This window comes from Drosophila elegans, unplaced genomic scaffold (genome assembly GCF_018152505.1).
Source record: "Drosophila elegans isolate 14027-0461.03 unplaced genomic scaffold, ASM1815250v1 contig_476, whole genome shotgun sequence".
NCBI classification, from domain to species: domain Eukaryota; kingdom Metazoa; phylum Arthropoda; class Insecta; order Diptera; family Drosophilidae; genus Drosophila; species Drosophila elegans.
Window position 1 is genome coordinate 11,713,967 of NW_024545863.1, and position 16,784 is coordinate 11,730,750.

The 16,784-nt window shown below is 40.3% G+C and overlaps 1 protein-coding gene across 1 annotated transcript; it reads right to left on the reverse strand.

Moving 5' to 3' along the window:
* Nucleotides 1–4,104: 4,104 nt before the first annotated feature.
* Nucleotides 4,105–9,806, reverse strand: LOC108141098 (centrosomal and chromosomal factor). The gene is given in 3 exon segments (XM_017264301.2): nucleotides 4,105–5,745; nucleotides 7,911–8,091; nucleotides 8,093–9,806. Coding segments are annotated over 3 exon segments (1,626 nt in total). The 5' UTR covers nucleotides 8,687–9,806; the 3' UTR covers nucleotides 4,105–4,894.
* Nucleotides 9,807–16,784: the final 6,978 nt, after the last annotated feature.

Genomic DNA, 16,784 nt, shown 5'->3' on the forward strand with positions numbered 1-16,784 from the left:
ATTTAAAGCCGCTGCTTAAATCCCGCTGTCTATCTGATTTCGCGCTGCGCATTCATGCATATAAATTATGCTAATTAGTTACAGCTACCGCCCGACAATTTAATACATATATTTGCATTCGTTTTTATCTGATCTGTTATATTTTTTAATTAAAGCTTATTAAAACTGTCGCTCACAGACCTCTCTCCTCGCGACTTATCGTTTGGCATAAATGTATATTTACTTTTATACTTAATTTATGACTTTAGCTATCACCGAGTACAACCGGCGAAGAGGGGCTGGGAAACTGGCATAATAATTACCGAAGGCCTAGAAAATATTTAAATGGTTTTTCAGTATTTTTTCTCTCCTCTTTCTCTTTCTCTTTCTGTTTTTATTTTTATTTTTTTTTTTTTCTTTTTTTGTCCGCTAAAAATGTTTTAATTATGTCAGAAATGATGTAGCGCGCTTGGCAGCAGATTGAAGTTGACCCAAAAAAAAACCGAGCAAAACGAAGAGGCTGAGAAAAAAATAAGCGATGACGACAAAACCGGTTGCCTATGCCTGAAATTGGAGTCCGGGGTCTCCGAAGTATCTGTATCTGTAACTGATGTCTGTAGTCTGAAGTCTGGGAGTGGAGTCTCCTCCGACTCGTAAATATCAGCTTTATGACCAGCCTCAATGCGAGTGTCCTCCGCTTTTTGCTTTTGTGGCTGCCACTTAGCCCCCTGCCACGCCCACCAGCCGCCCCCGCAGACAATGTTTGGTTAGACAGCTTCCGACGCTGTGTTTTTTTTTTTTCTGCCCCGTATTTTTGTATTTTATTTTTTGGCGCTTGACAACTGCCGACGCCGTTTCCACTTGGTTTTGGTTTTGGTTTTGTGTTACTCTTTTTACCCCCAGCGCGGACTATGTTTAATGCGCTTTGCGTCATTTCATTTTGAACAGTTTTCGTTACTTTTGTGTGAGCACTCCCGACTTGAATTTAAAAATAGCCAACTCTTGCATCTGGGTGTTTCTGTTTTTATATGCCTTTTATTTGCAAATTTTTCCTCTGCCGTTTCGGTTTTTGTTTTACTTGTTTTACTTTTTGTTTGCTTTGCTCGACCATTATTGGCTTTATTTATCTGTTGATGACTTTTAAATGGCAGCTGTTCTGCACTCGTCTCCACGTCTAAATAAAATCAATTAGAGGAGAAAACCTTTTAGTTGACCTATCCCGCCCTAAAAGGCCTGCATTCAGTCGGACTAAAGCGATTAATCGAATATAGATGTTGGAACTCGCATTTGACAGCGACGAATCAATTTAAGGTGAATTTAAATGAAATGACTTTCTATTAGAATTTATTAAAAACAAGAAGAAATAATGCGGGTAAGCAGACAGAATAATGTTAAATACTTCCACTCTTTTCAACAAGTTTTTAAAAGTTAAATAGTTACTACACCCAATAGAAACATTTTCTTTGACACTAAACTATTGTTACATGAATTTTAAACTATTGGGTATGAAAAATATTTTCATAAAGTAAGTATTAAATTAATACCAAGAGAGTAGCAAAAGAAAATTTACAGTATTATAAATGAAACTAAATAATAAAGGGTTATTTTATTTAGTATTGAATTAATTCTTATACTTTACTTTTCAAGACTCACTTATTAAAATTAAACTTTCATTTTTTTGGGTGCATTTCTGAAATTAATAGGTATATGACGAAACACCTTACTAATTAAACAGACTGATTAGAAGAAAATTTAGAAATTGAAAACAAAAATGTATATTTACTTTATTAGCCCCTGATTACCCAAGACAAAGCGATAAATGGTTTATAAAATTAATACTGCCCCATCCTTAAAAATGAGTAAATCCCAAAAAAAATCAAACTAACCACTTGATCACTGAGCTCATTTTCAGAAAAATGCCGAATAAGCGCAAGCACTTAAGTACGGCACTCGAGCGACTGGACACTATCTGCGATGCCACACATGGAACAGTAATCAAGTCAGATGTGAATGCGAATATGCCAGGGCGAATCCAAAGTGCAGCACCAGTCCGGCTTACTAATGCCAGACGAGATGATATGGGACGAAACGAGATGAGACGAGACGAGCTGAGACGAGTGGCACCTGCCCATTGGGGAGGGGGGCAACGGGGCGGATGAGTGACGACAATGGCGATGACCTCGCACTCGAAAGCGGGGGGGGAGGGGAGGTGGGGCGATTGGATCAGAGGGGCAACCACTCACCCAGCCAGTCGCATGCAAATGGCCCAGCAGCTGATAGTTGATTGCCCAAACGAAATGAAAACAAACAACCGACGCTGCTGTCAGCTGGAGAAGCGATCTGTAGTAGTATATTTTAATTACACTTGTGTGAATGCCGCCGGCGGCAATTGAAATATTTTTTCCGTCTCTAATCTACGACCAATTTAATATAAATTAAATAAATGAATAGATGGCCATCGTATTTGTGTCTTCAAGCTCGGGATAATGGGGAGGGCCACCATTCAGGAAACGAGCGTTGCCTTGTTTAGATTTGGCATTTAAACGAGATTACTTTCTATGGCAAGTGTTGTTGGATAGGCTTTATGCCGAACAGAGCTGGATTTTTAACAAACAAAACGATAAGAAATTCTGGGCGGATACTGTAAATCGGATACTATAACTGTTCAAAAATCAATTCCGGTACGTAGATTACTTCCAAGAACTTCAACGTCGAGTTCTCATAAATTTTGATTTCAAAATAGTTTTCTGTCATTAATAAGTTACTTTAAAATTTAAAATTAAGAAAAAAAATTGTATTTCCAAATAAGAGAAAATGTTTGGCTATTTCCCAAGACGTCAACACTGCTTTCTACCAGTTCCTGCTACGGTTTCGTTGTGCTCCAATTGGGTCTGTCGTCTTTCCTTGTTGAACCATAAGTGGATTCAAGTCAACTTGGACGAAGAGCCGGACTTGTTTGGATTTAGGGCAGTCCAAAGCGTTTGGGTTCGTGTCGGATGAGTCAGTTTTTGGTCGCCAACTGCGGATGTCGTTCGTTTCGGTTCGGTTGAAAACTCTTTTTTCGGTTTAATTAATTCGCTGATTGCCGCACTGAATCCTCAGTGGACTCGCCTTGCCTATGCATAAATTAATCAGTTATTTACTTCCTGGAACCGAGCAACTCCCAGGGAGACGTCTCCAAGCGATTCGGCGGGCGATCGGGCAATCTCGGGCAATCAATAATGGAAAGTACACATTTTCCCGAGGGACCTTGGGCCGAGCTAAAACAATTTCAAGCGATAACATCTCGCATTTCCTGCCAGCTTTGAACATTAGATTTTTCTGTGTGTTTCGTTTGCCAGCAAAGGCATAATGGAGTGGAGTCGTAAACACTGGTTTGTGAGGGGAAACCGGAGAACTATAGCCGTAGAAAAAAAGCAAATGAATTATACCGTTTGAATGAATGAACTTGGGGCACGGTGGTCGCTGCAAAATGAGTACAGTAAAGCCTAGAACGGGGTGTCTGGAGATTAACTAACCGAGAAACCTGCTTAAATTTAACTCTGTGCCTCATGAAATTAAAACAGAAACTTGTGCAGCCATCTAAATAGCTGTTATACATTCTTAATTGCGGTAAAGCTCCAGTAACGAAATAAAACTCGTATTAGAACAAGCCCAGTTTCTAATTAAATTTGTAATACACCATAATTTGTTTTGGAGATAATGGCTTTCAGCTATAAAATAGTTTGAAATGCATCTCCCGTAATTAGTAGCCTTAAAAGGGACCTAAGCAATTTGTTCGAAATTCGTTTCAGTTCAAGGGTTTCCAATTAGCGAGGGACCTCTGTGCGGCAACATTGCCACAACCCCGAGCCATGTCTTCCATCAATGACAATAATCAATCACAGCTCACCGCAGATGGAAGAAAAAAAAAAAAACAAACCAAAAGCCGGAGCCAAATGAGCAAAATGGGCAAAGCGAAGCTGAAAATCAAATTAAGGCGAACAAAAAGAGGAGCCGAAGACGGGAAGCGTGAAAAGTTGGCCACAAAAGCCGACGGCAAGAGGAACTTTTCTTCGCCGCAGCCAAATCACTTGCACTATGCTTTTCTCTCGCTCTCTAGCTTCAATTGAAAACACAATTTACTTAATTTTTTGCATATCTCGCTTCAAATTACGTTGCATAATTTTGAATAATTTTTATTCGTATTTTTTGTGTTGATTTCTTTTTTTCTGCTTTACTCTCCTTCTTCGTTCGGTAATAATTTTTGCTTTTCATATTTTCATATTCTTTCGGTAAATGGTTTGTTATAACATTTTTGTTGATTTTTAATTAAATATGCGTATGTGTAGTTTTTAGCAATTGTTGTTTGGTTGGATGTTGTTGCCGTTGCTGTTGTTCTCTTTTTCTTGTTATTATTGATGTTGTTGGTTTACACAGAGCGGTTGTTGTTGTTGTTGTTTGTTGTTGTTTGTTGTTTCTTGTTGGTTGTTTAATTTAAATTAAATTAATTACTAAAATTATTTTATAACAAATATCACTACAATAGTTTGCATTTTTTTGTTGTTTGTTTTTGTATCGTTTATCAATTACTACCATTACTAAAAAAAGAAAAAAAGATCGCTCGATTCCTCTTTTCTCACCGTCGGACAACAATTTTTCATAGCAGCTAAACAGAATTGAATTTCATCTCATAATATTTTGTAGAGTTAATTACTTTTGATTCTAAAAGCTTTGAGGGGGTGTGTATATATATATAGTACTATTTAAGGGGGAGGATCTATTGGTTATTCCTTGAGGCGGCTATTTCATCGACGCGTACTTGGTAGGCGCCTGTCTCATGTGTTGCAAGTTGCATGTTGCTTCTGATGCTGTTGCTGTTGCTACTGCTCCTGCTGCTGCTGTTGCTGCTGTTGCCGTTGTCCTTGCTGCTGCATCACACATTATAGCAGGAGATCTGCGGCAGGTGCTGGAATGTGGGCGTGGCCGCCGAACTGAACGGCACAAAGGACGTCTGTCCAGCGGCTGCTGCGGCGGCGGCCAAGTTGAGCGAGGCGGCCGCCGCATACGGGTGCATCCGCTGGGACCGCAAGTACTGCCGGTACTTGCCGCTCAGCTTGTCCGTGGCCGTTGTCACCGCCCCCGACGCCCCCGTGCCGCCGACCGCTCCGCCCCCACCGCCGCCGCCCACCGACGCCGAACCGCCCGTGGCCGCTCCGGAGGTGGGCGTGGCCGAGTAGAGGCGCATGGGATTGGTGTCAGGGCCGGCCTGATAATTGCTAGGAACTGTGGCCATCGGTGCGCGGTCCATCAGCATGGACGTCGCGTCCCAGGGCGGCGGAGGCAGGCAGTGTTGCTGTTGCTGGTGCTGCTGCTGCTGCACCTGCGACTGTTGCTGTTGCTGCTGTTGCTGCAGCTTCCCCGAGGCGACCGCCGTCTGTCCGTAGTTGCTGCCGGAGATCATGGCGTCCCGCTTGCCGCTCGCTGTCCCAGCGCCACTGCCCTTGGCCGCGTAGTGGCCATGGGGGTGCAGCATGTGGTGGGGCGTGAGGGCGGTGCGGGCGGCCAGCGCCGCGGCCAGCTGATCCCACTGACCGGCGGCCGCGGCGGCTATCGAGGCCTGGGCCTGGGCCTGTACCGCCGCCGCTGCTGCCGCTGAGTTGGCTGCATGGCTCTGACTTTGGCTTTGACGTTGGCTTTGGTTGCTGCTGGCACGTTGCTGCTGCTGCTGCTGCTGATGTTGTCGGCGCACATGCTCCAGACTAGACTGTTGCTGGGAGCACAGTCCTGCAAGAAAAAAAATTAAAATTTATTAAGACAAAAAAACCAATGTGTATTTGTAAAGTGTAACCCTGTTAAACATGGTTTGTAATTGATAAACATTAAAATAAACACTAGCAAGGTCGTGGGCGTTACTTGCTGAGATCTAGTTTACAAATTCTATAGCTGCTTATATATGTATGTCATTGATTAAATCGAATTTATTTAAAACTTTTTTAACGCTCTCTATTTATTTTCTATAACCTGTAGGAACAAACTGATAAATCGAGTCAGAACTGATGACCTATAATTCTAAATGGCAACTATTTCTTTCCATTGTAATCTGGAATTTGTGCATACTCTGAGGGAACAAAACCGACTTAAAAGCAAGAATAAGTTCTTGATTTTGTCTATGATTGGATGTTTTAATATTAGAAGCTGCTTCTTAAAATTAAAATTTTTGTAGAAAAAGAAGAAAATGCATTTGAATTATAAATATTGCCCTAGGTATTGTTTAGGATTCAAGCCCACTCATTGACATGCCGCATAAACTCGGATTTTCCCAGCATCTCTAATGAACTTCCAAAATATCCATTTTTAAACGATTTAAATTGTTCTTAAATAAATAAACATTTGTGGTTTAATTCAAGACAATTCTGTATTGATTGAGGACAAATCGATCTTGAGTCTTTTATTGTTTAGCAAATTGTTTTCATTGACTTCAAAGGTTCGCTGTGACTTTTGACTTTACCAATTTAAACTTAAAGTATTTGACCTATAAAACCTTAAAAAAACTGACTTATAGTAACCTGATAAAAAGTGGAGTATCCAAAAGTTAATTTTATCAAATATAAATACAATTCAAGCTTTCAAAGCATTTACAACATGTATTGACGGAATTAACCTCAGTTTTACAATTTTGTAAGCCCATTATTGCATCTAATTTGTTGTGTTACAAAAGGTAAGAAAATGTATCAATATGTACTGTTTTTTATTAATATTTATTTAGACACTTTATCATTGCGCGAAAACTGAAGTTACTTAATCAATCAATTTTTTTACACTAGGAACTATTCTGGCAGACGACAGAATATGAATATGACATGAATATGTAACCGAATAATTCAAAATATATCAAAATATTAAATATTATGACTTATTTAGAATAAAAAATATGTTAACATGCTGTTCTATGTTGAAAAAGTAAGCGCAGTGAACAGTTTTCTTGTGAGTTTGTCAATTTAGTCGATATAATTACGACTTCGCTTCTAATAATTAGTATTTTGCCATATTTGGGGATGGTTTGAAAGACAGTAGTTAATATTAATGGTTGGTCCTAGTTTAAACAGATAATTCAACTTATTAAAAAACCGCTGTCAAATCTAAACGCTTCGATAGTTTTCTTAAACCAAAATAATAAAATTTTAATGTTCTCAATATCTTTCTCCCTTTTTTTGTTCCACCTAAAACGTAAACAATAGGTATTTGTGTATTTATGAACAAGTTATTAGTGAAGTTGTTTTGAATCATTTGACAACATAATATTCACAAATTTCTTTAAATAATTTCTTTTTGCGTGTAAAGCGGACTGGTATAGATTGGCGAACCGACGGAATTTAACTTGCCTGTTAATATTTAATGTTCAAAGTTTATGGATAAACATTGTACTTATTTACACATACACTTTTTGTTTAGCTGTAAGAGAACATATGTTCTTTGTTTTTATTTCTAAAAGACAAATAACAAAATCAGTGAAAACTGCAATAAAGCTCTTAATTAAAGCAATTATTTAACCGAAGGTCTGCAATATGCTGCGTGGTTAAAGAATTTTGTACATTTAAAGGCGTAAGGAGTTGGTTTTTAATCATTAATATAAACCACGTTATCAATTTTTGATTTTTTTGAGATTATGCTGGCAAATTGCGTTTGAGCTGTGCTCAAAATTTAACTATTAGAAATATGAAGAACAAAATTGGGACAATTTGGATGTAGCTAATGGAACAATTGATGCTTTAAAAAGATGTTTAGTGAAGTCTAAGCGCTCAAAAGCCTTTTTCTAATAATTAGATCAATCTATCTTAACAATAATGGTGAGTTCTTGAACCCATTTGCTTTCATTTAAAAATCTGAAGTAAGAACCATTAAATTCTTTCTATTGTCCGAGATTCAGATATTAACAAACATAAACTTACCGATTTGCTGTTCCAGACTAGACCGTTGCTGCGGATAGTGGGCTTGCTGCGACATCTGCGACATTTGCTGGTGCTGCTGCCGCAGTTGTTGCTGCTGTTGCTGGTAGCGCTGTTGCTGTTGCTGCTGCTGCTGTTGCTGCTGCTGCTGCTGCTGCTGGGCGGTTGAGGCCACCCGAGCGCCCCCGCCGGGCGGCACTGCTGCTGGGAGCCGTGGCCACAGCCGTACCGCTTCCGCCGCCGCCCAGGGCCGCCCCACTGCTCAGCGAACTGCTGCTGACCGCCCTCGCCGTCGCGTGCATGTTGTTCACGAACGGACTGCGCCGCTGCGACTCCATCTTGCGGAAGTAGCACGGGTGGATCATCAACAGCGGCTCCACCCGCTGTCCCGCCGGAGGCTTGGGCTGGTTGGGCAGCTCATACTCCACGCTGCAGTCCACGTGCAACGGGATGCTGTAGTCCTTTTGTGGCGAGGGAGCGGGCGCTGTGTTGCTGTTGTTGCTGCTGCTGGGCGTCTGTTGTTGCTGCTGCTGCTGCTGCTGCTGTTGTTGCTGCTGCTGCTGCTGTTGTTGTCTGCTGTTGGCAACGTGGTACATGTGTTGCTGCTGCTGCTGCTGCTGGTGATGATGTTGCTGCTGCTGCGTCTGGCTGTGCTGCTGCTGCGCCTGGCTGTGTTGCTGTTGCGCCTGGCTGTGTTGCTGCTGCAGGGCAGACAGGGCCGACATGCCGTGCGACAGGGACGACATGTCGTAGTTGGCATAACAGGCGGCCATCGTCATCGCTGTTTTATTTTTTATTGGCTCCTTTTAGCTTTTGCTCTCGTTTCTATAACACAGAATTCGCTTTTGGTTGCTTATTTATTTTGTTTCAGATTTTTAGCATTTTGCGGGCGTTATTTTCGCTTTCTTCACTTTCGAAAAAATTCACTTTTTGTGGTTTTTATTGGCACTGGTAATCCAAAAAGAGCGGCTAACGGTAAATTGCCGCTGCAGGTAATCCGTGAGTGTGTGAGTGTGTGTTGGTTATTTCTTTTTCGTTTTGTTGGTTTTTTTTTTTTTTTTGTTTCGAGATAGGAGGAACCTTAATCCATATGTGTTTGCTTTGCTTTGGAATTCGCTTTAACCCGTATAATATTTAGCTGCTGTTCGCGTGTTTAACTTTGTTTCGTTACGTTTATTGTATATATTTATTAGCGTTTTAATCAGTCTTTGTTTGGTTTTACATAAATGCAGCGAACAGTTGGGGCTGCTGGGTGAGTGTGGGTGAGTGGTTTTGAGGGTGTGAGTGAACAATCCACGTGTGTTTTTCAGTCTTTTTGCCCGTTTTCGCTGGCCTAACTTAACCGTTGCTTTCCTCCTCTCGCTTCTCTTTTTTCATTCGGTTCTGTTCTGTTCTCGCGGGAGTGAGTGGTTCGCGGAGTAGGAAACTTGTAGTTCTATGCAATGCAACAGAACTGCCGAACGCACGAACTGAACGCTCCGAAGAAAAACACGATCTGAATCGGGAACGAGAAACTATAAGGCTATGCTGCCTGTTTTTTCTCTGCCCAGCCTCTGCCGGCGTCTTGTGAGCGCAGTTGAGAGAGAGCGCGTTTGCTGAATACGGAGAGCGGAATAGCGCGCGCGAGAGCGGGAGCGGGAGCGGCAGAGCACACAGAAAACAGCTGTTGGCCAGACGCCTGTGTTTAGGCTTTGTTTTAGTTTTTTGTCTGGGACGAATCGCTCACTTTAGTATCACAATTTGCCAGTTGTTTTTGGTTTTTCAACTGCTTATTCACTTTTCACGCGGCACACACTTTTATTAATTCCCTTTTTATTTTTCTGGAGTAATATCTGTTGTGGGCGCACTCTATTTCTGATTCGTGTCCGCTCGACTCGGGCTCTTTGAAGCGAATGAACTGGCTGAAGAGGAAAATGACGAGTTGGCCTCCAAGCCCGCAGTCGCTGCGCTGCCGCCCTTCTGCCGACGCCTACCTGCTGTTCGGCACAGCTGATGTTCCGTGACGTATTCAGCACGCACACACTCTCAGACCGCGAGCGTAAGAGCCAATTGCATTCAATGGCAGCATATGGCCGCTCTCTCGGTGTGGCTTTGTGTGAAGTGTGTGTGCGGTACACATTCAGCCATGTTACTACACGGCGGCCATCTTTACAACTGTTTGGGCGAGACAGAGAGCACGAGAGAGTTAGCGAGAGCGAGAGACACTGAGCGCGCATTATTTTGTAATACTTTTTTTGCCCTGCTTTAATTTTTTACGGCAAACGCTTTTTGGGAGCAGCTTTATGGGCTCGTAAAATCTGATGGGGCCTAAAGGGGTTAACAGCAAGTTGAGAGCTAATTGAGTCGCTCTGAAAACGGGAAATAAAATAAATCCATCAACGAAGTCTTTATTAGTTGGACTTCTTTAATGAAATAAGCCGGTGAATTTTTAGAAGCTATATACATATATACATATACCTGGGTGATCAATATGACACAAAACTTTAAATTTAAAGTACAAAATACCTCTTAAAACCCCTGTAATGCTCTTAGAACACACCTAGTTTCTAAATAAAACAAAACTCCCCAAAACCCCCAAGAACCTCCCCAGTTTTTGAATACAAAATTCTAAACTGCGCACTGAGAGACTTCTCTGCAGCATAAAAAAAAATGGAATTACAAGAACTCAAACAGACAGCGATATTAAACATTTTTGCACTAAAAAGTGGGCAATTTAAGTCGGGAAAGGGCACTATCTCTCGCGACCTCTCTCTTTCCCACACACACGTTGCAAGAGCGAGAGCGAGCGAGAAAGAGAGAGAGAGAGCCGCAGTGGCAGACAGAATTACACACATTGTAATAAATAAGGAAGGTCGTTGCCATAGCAGCAGCCGCCGTTGGCGTCGTTTTTTTCCCCACTTATTGTTGTTGCTGCGGGAGAGCTCTCTCACTCTCTTTCTCTCTCTTTTGGGGCTCATTCAGCGGCTGCTGATAACGAATCAGCTGTTTACTTATTTGGGGAGGTGTGTCCGGCCGTGTATGTGTAGGTGAGTGACGACTGTCTGGCTGCCTCTCTATTTTACTATATTTTTTTGTTTATTTTTTTCCAAGCATATGTTTGTTGCAGTAGTTGTTGTTTTTGCTATTGCTTTCGGTATATTTAACTATTCCTGTTTTATCGTTTTCCATTGTATATCAATGTAGTTTACAACTTTCATAATCGATACCTACATATAACTCAAGAAGAGAATACAAAGTAATAAAGAAGCATTAAAGCAGTAGTTTACCGTTACCGAAATATGTGAAGTAAATAAATGGAGAATTTATCTCGATTCACTATTATTCACATATCAAGATACCATCGAACTTCCCTGGCTGCCTCTTTCATTGCTGGTCTCATAATGTTGTTTCTTCTGTGATGATGCTTTTGAGTTGTTGTCATTGCACTTAGTATTGCTGCTGATTTTGGGAGTGTTTTCTCTGTTAATACTGCCGCTTTAATTTACGCTACATTTTTGGTATTGCTCTTGGATTTTAAGTCGCTGGTTTTGCTACTTTTTTGATATTGCTGCTAAATTGTTGCACTTGTGTCTTCCCCTTTGTGTTTATTAGTGCTCCTGTGTGTGCTGCTTTACCTTTTTTTTACTGCTTGCTTGTGGGCCTGATGTTGCTGCCGTGATGTTGCTGCTTGCGTGCTTAATGACGAGTCGGCCGCATTACAGTTTGATTACGGGGCCGCCAATTTGGAAATTACCAAACTGCTCGAATTAGAGGAGCGACTGAGCCCATGGCTCGATCGAACGGCATAAGCAGGAGAACAAAAGAAGGCAACAGGAAATTGGCCAAGAGTGGCACCGACAACAACAACAACGAAACAGCTAGTGATTGTCTGGAAAATTTTACGAAATTAGAAATTCTAGTCAGATAATGATCTATCCAAGTGAAGTTGTTTAAACTTCAGAATAAAAGTTCACATAATGGAAAATCAGTTATAATGTTACATCCTAAGTGCCTTAAAACCTATGATTGTATTATAAATCGTAGTCCAAGTGAAGAAATGTATTGTGTTTTAACCCTCTATAAAAGGGAAAACTGAAGAGGTGTATCATGCGATGAGAACTAAAACCTCAATTGATATTGGCTTTCAATTGTAAGACAAAGTATTATTATTCGTCGTTGATATTAGAAAAAACGAAACTGGACTTAAAATAGTATTCATAGTAGGACTGGACCTACGATTGAGTATCGCATTTCGGAAGGAGTGTAATATATAATTTTGTACAATTTCCATTTAAATACAGTTCTATGATAACATTCGGCTCTACTCGTTTTCTCCCCAGGGTCATTCTTCTGATCTGCAGTTTTTGGGATTTCTGGCAGTCACTCATTAAATCGGTCCAGCCCACATTTCCTGTTCCTCTAATCTCTGTCATCGTCTCTTTTTATGTTCTCCTTTGTGTTATCGCTCTCCTTCTCGGCTTCATTCGCTCCTTTTCTTCCCTTCTGGCATATCGAATTCATAACTCAACTGCAACTGCAACTGCCTTTCTCTTGTTTAAGTCACAGTCCGACCGTCCGCCCGTCCGCCTAACCGCCTGTCCGCCTGGTACAGTGAAGCCCGGCGGAAACCTGTTTGCATTATTAAGTAACCGCTATGCCCGAGGAGGGCCGAGGAGGGTGTCCGAGTTCGACCGGCTGCGCTGCATGGCTTCTTCCCAAGAAGATTTTTGTTCTGCTGCCGCCGCTTCTATTGCCCGATGTCTGCACGAAACTTTCGTTTTTTATACCCGGTACGCGATGGGGGTTTGAGGTACATCTATTGTGTGTATTTTTAAAAACATATTTTTTCTAGAAAATCCATTCACATTAAACCGCTCAAGTATTTCTGCACCACCATTTCACATAAATATCCAATACACATTGTCACATTTTCAAAACAAAACATGTTAAATGTGTGTTCAACAACAAAGACTATATTAAATTTTAATTTTTAATAAAACTATTTCATATATTGATTAACCAAAACATGTAAATAGTGAACAAAATTGTTATTAATTATTATAGTCTTGAACATTAGATTACAATTGCAGTCATAGGCTAAGAAATTAATAGAATTTAAATTGTAGATCGCTCAAAAATATTAAATTTATAATCTAATCTAATCTATTTTAATCTTTTAATTTTTAGCGAAACTATTTATTGATTAACCAATAAATTAAAATAGTCTAGAAATTTAATATTAATAAAATCGAACCAATCCGAATTTTAACCATTTTGTACGAGCTTATATAGGGTATCACATGATCGAGCGGAGCCATCTGGCTTGTCTTTTTCGTGTGTCCCCTCTTGTACTGTTGCAGTTGGCCTGTCTGTTTGTCTGGCCCGTTTGTAATTCGAAATAAAAACAGGAAAATTTACTTTACAATCTGTGCTAAAATCGTAAATTTTTAGCCCGGCTCAGGGGAGCGGCTGTTCCACGTCCAGTTTCGCAGGTAGGAGAACGAGGAACGAGTAACGAGGTACGAGGTACGGCAAGGTAAAGGTAAGCTAATCCGCTTGGGCATGACAACGATGACTATTTGTTCTGGGCTCGGATCTCCTGCCTCCCCTCCCCTTCCCTCCCCTACCCTCCCGCTGTACATTCTGCTTGCGGTTCCACGTATTCTCGTACTCTCGAATTCTCTGGCCGTGCCTAGTTGTTATCTTTTCTTATTTAATTTTTGGCTGCCATTGCCGGAGTTGCTGTGCTGTCGCCGTCTAATCTCCCCGGCAATATCATCACGAACGCTGGATACCCGGCTCACCAGCTCACCAGCTCTCCAGCTAACCAGCTAACCATCTCCTCAGCTTCCCGGTGCGAGAGCCTGGCCGTTGATTGATGCGTTTCCCATTCGGAATTTATGCCATGGACCATTTTGGGCAAGCGCTAAGCAATTCATTTTTTTTCCAGCCGAGCGGTCCTTGCATCCCCTTTTGTCCTCCATGCGGTGTCCACCACTTTGTGCTGCTAATTCAGCCACTTTCCCGTCAAAACTTGCTTCATATCTTTATGATACTTAAATAAAACAAAACTATAAGCGACCCCTTACTTATATTCCTATGCTGATAAACTAAATCGGAAAAAGGGGTTTTGTTGTTCAAAATAACAAAATTCAATTTTCGTAATGAACTTTGATTACTGTATGAAATCAAAGAAAATATCACCCATTGCCTAAATATAAACGGTTAAGAGAAAATAAAGTTGAATATTTGTAAAAGTATGTGAAAAAAAATATTTGAAAATTGATTTACTAAACTTTGATTTACAAGACTTTATTGAAAGAATCGGGTAACAACTTTCTCAAACTAATTTAGAGGATACATTTTTAACACCGTATTTAAAAGACATTTTGCTAATATATAGAGGTAGTTGCAATAAATAATAATGATAATTTAGTTAAATAATTCGTCAGCATTAACTTAATTTAAAGAATACATTTTTGATACATTATTAAAGAAGGTATTTTGCTAATATAAAGGGGTTGCTATGATAATGAATATTTTCTAGAAACAAAATAGACACTCATAACAACAGTATGAAATTATTTATAAACATTTTTTTATTATTTATTTATTTATTTAATTATTTACTATTCTTATTAGTTAACAAGATTTAATAACAAAGGCGTTATAGCTAGATATTTACAGCCAACAACTCTTCTCCGTTGCCTAATTTATAGCAGATTTTCCTAAAACACAAGGGGCATCACTGATCGCATCCCCTCCAGCTGCAATCAGCGGCTTGATCGAAGCGTGCGATACTCTGCCAGGAACAACAGCAACCACAGCGGCAGCAGCAACATCTACCGCAGCAACAGATACAACAGCAACATCAGGAGTGTCTTGTGTTGCGGGCACGTTGCCCATGGACTTCAGATGGCGACGGCGTGCACGTCGAGTGAATCTAAATTGCTAAATACCTTTTTATGGTTACTCCATGCAGTCTCCACTGTACCGCTGCCCCTGCTGCGGAACTTCAATTTAACATTTTAAAAATGTATCTTCGTATCGCCGGCTTTCGCAGAAGCGATCCATAGTTGCTTCATAATGTATTGTATACATTTTGATTTTCCCTGAAACCGAACTGGCCTCCTCATTCCTGTGATTCATCATGGAGCTGGAGCTGTTGCCGCTTTTGGTAGTTGCTCCTCTGGCATGTTTTTAATAGCCCTTTGGGAATTATTCATTTCCATTGTCTCGCTGCCGTCCGATTTCGATTGCCCATCCAGTTATAAACAATTTCAATTATTTTTCTCGTCTCCTTTTCTGTCGCTCGAAATTATGCAACTAATTGCCAGGAATTCGGGGCATTTGACTCCCAAAAAGATGTGTTCTCCTTCCTCGTCTTCAGATGTCCGTCAGCTGGCAAATGCATAATTAACCTGACCTTCGTTCGCCAGAAGGGATGACCAAGAAAACGACAAGGAAGGGGGTTGGGCCAGAAATTGCAGTTATACGACTCGGAATTTTATTATATTTTTCTTGTTTCTGAGGAGCGGGGATGGGTTCTCTACTCCTCTACTCCTCTACTCCTCTGGTTCTACCGTTTATTTCTCATATTATGTTTTTATTGGAAATGCTATTAAGCGGATTCCACTGAAAATACTTTTGACGAACTGAATCCCGGAATGTCGTTCAAGTTTGGGTTCACAACAAACAAAAACCAATAGCAGTCCAACCACTTTGGCAAGCAATTATAGTTATGTCTCTGGGCATTTTAGGAATTCCATACATAAATACCAAATATCCGATGCAGTTGCCTTTCCGTGCGAGCACCAAATGATCCTCAAATTTGTCGGCGGAGCTATAATTGTAGATCGTAATCACAATCCATAGCGGTTTCGTTGATGGGTTTCAGTAGGAAAGTTTTTCAACGACTTCAGGGAGTTGTTAGTAAAGTGTATGCTTTGAATCATAATCAATATAATTCTGAGAAGAGAGTGAATTTTTTTTTTTTATTTTTTTTTTTAATTTTATTTGTCTGTCTTATGTATGAGACGAACGTTGTTCTAATTAAATTCCACGCACCCAGAAAATGTTGGTAAAATGGATTTCATGAGTTTTTAATTCAAAAATCAAAGCCAATTCAAAATTTTTGTATTATTGGAAATTACGACAAAGAAAAGGGCTTCAATCATTTTTTTAATATTGTTTAAAATTATGGTACTAACTTTATTGTTGGTAAGCGATAACAAAGATATAAAAGTCTTTTTATGTTATGTTTACCACATTTCCTTAAGGTAGTTATTTGATAAGGTTAATCGTATGTATATAAGTACTTACCCTGATATTAACTTCAAATAAATTCACGCAAATAATTGTTTATGTCAGTCGTGACAAGAGTGCCAAGTCCCATTATCGTAGCCCCTCCCCAACAATTTCTGAGCGCAGAGATCCGCTCCCCTGTGAGTTGGGGCCACTTGCAGTGCATATATTTAAAATAATTTGCAAATAATAACAGATCCTCTTTCGGGAGGTTCCCCAGTCTGTTGGCGGTACACATTATCTCGCAAGCGTTTTACAACAATTACGATGTTCTATACGTCGAGGCAATACAAAATGTTATAAAAAGAAAAGAAATGTTCGACTTGGAAATGCCGGCGGCACTAAATGGCAACAAAAAAAAAACCTTCAAAAGTGAACATCAAGTTTTGCCTTATAAAGGCACTCCATCGGTCCAATTAGTAAACAATTTATATGCACTTTGTTTGAGGCGAGGGTATGAAGTTCGGCTATATTTATTGCTTATGATGGAAAAAGAAATAGGGGGACCAGATCTGGACAAGCTAACTAATGGACATTGCAATGGTAAGTTCTTAATGACATATACTGTAATACGCAATTGATGAAACTTGCAAT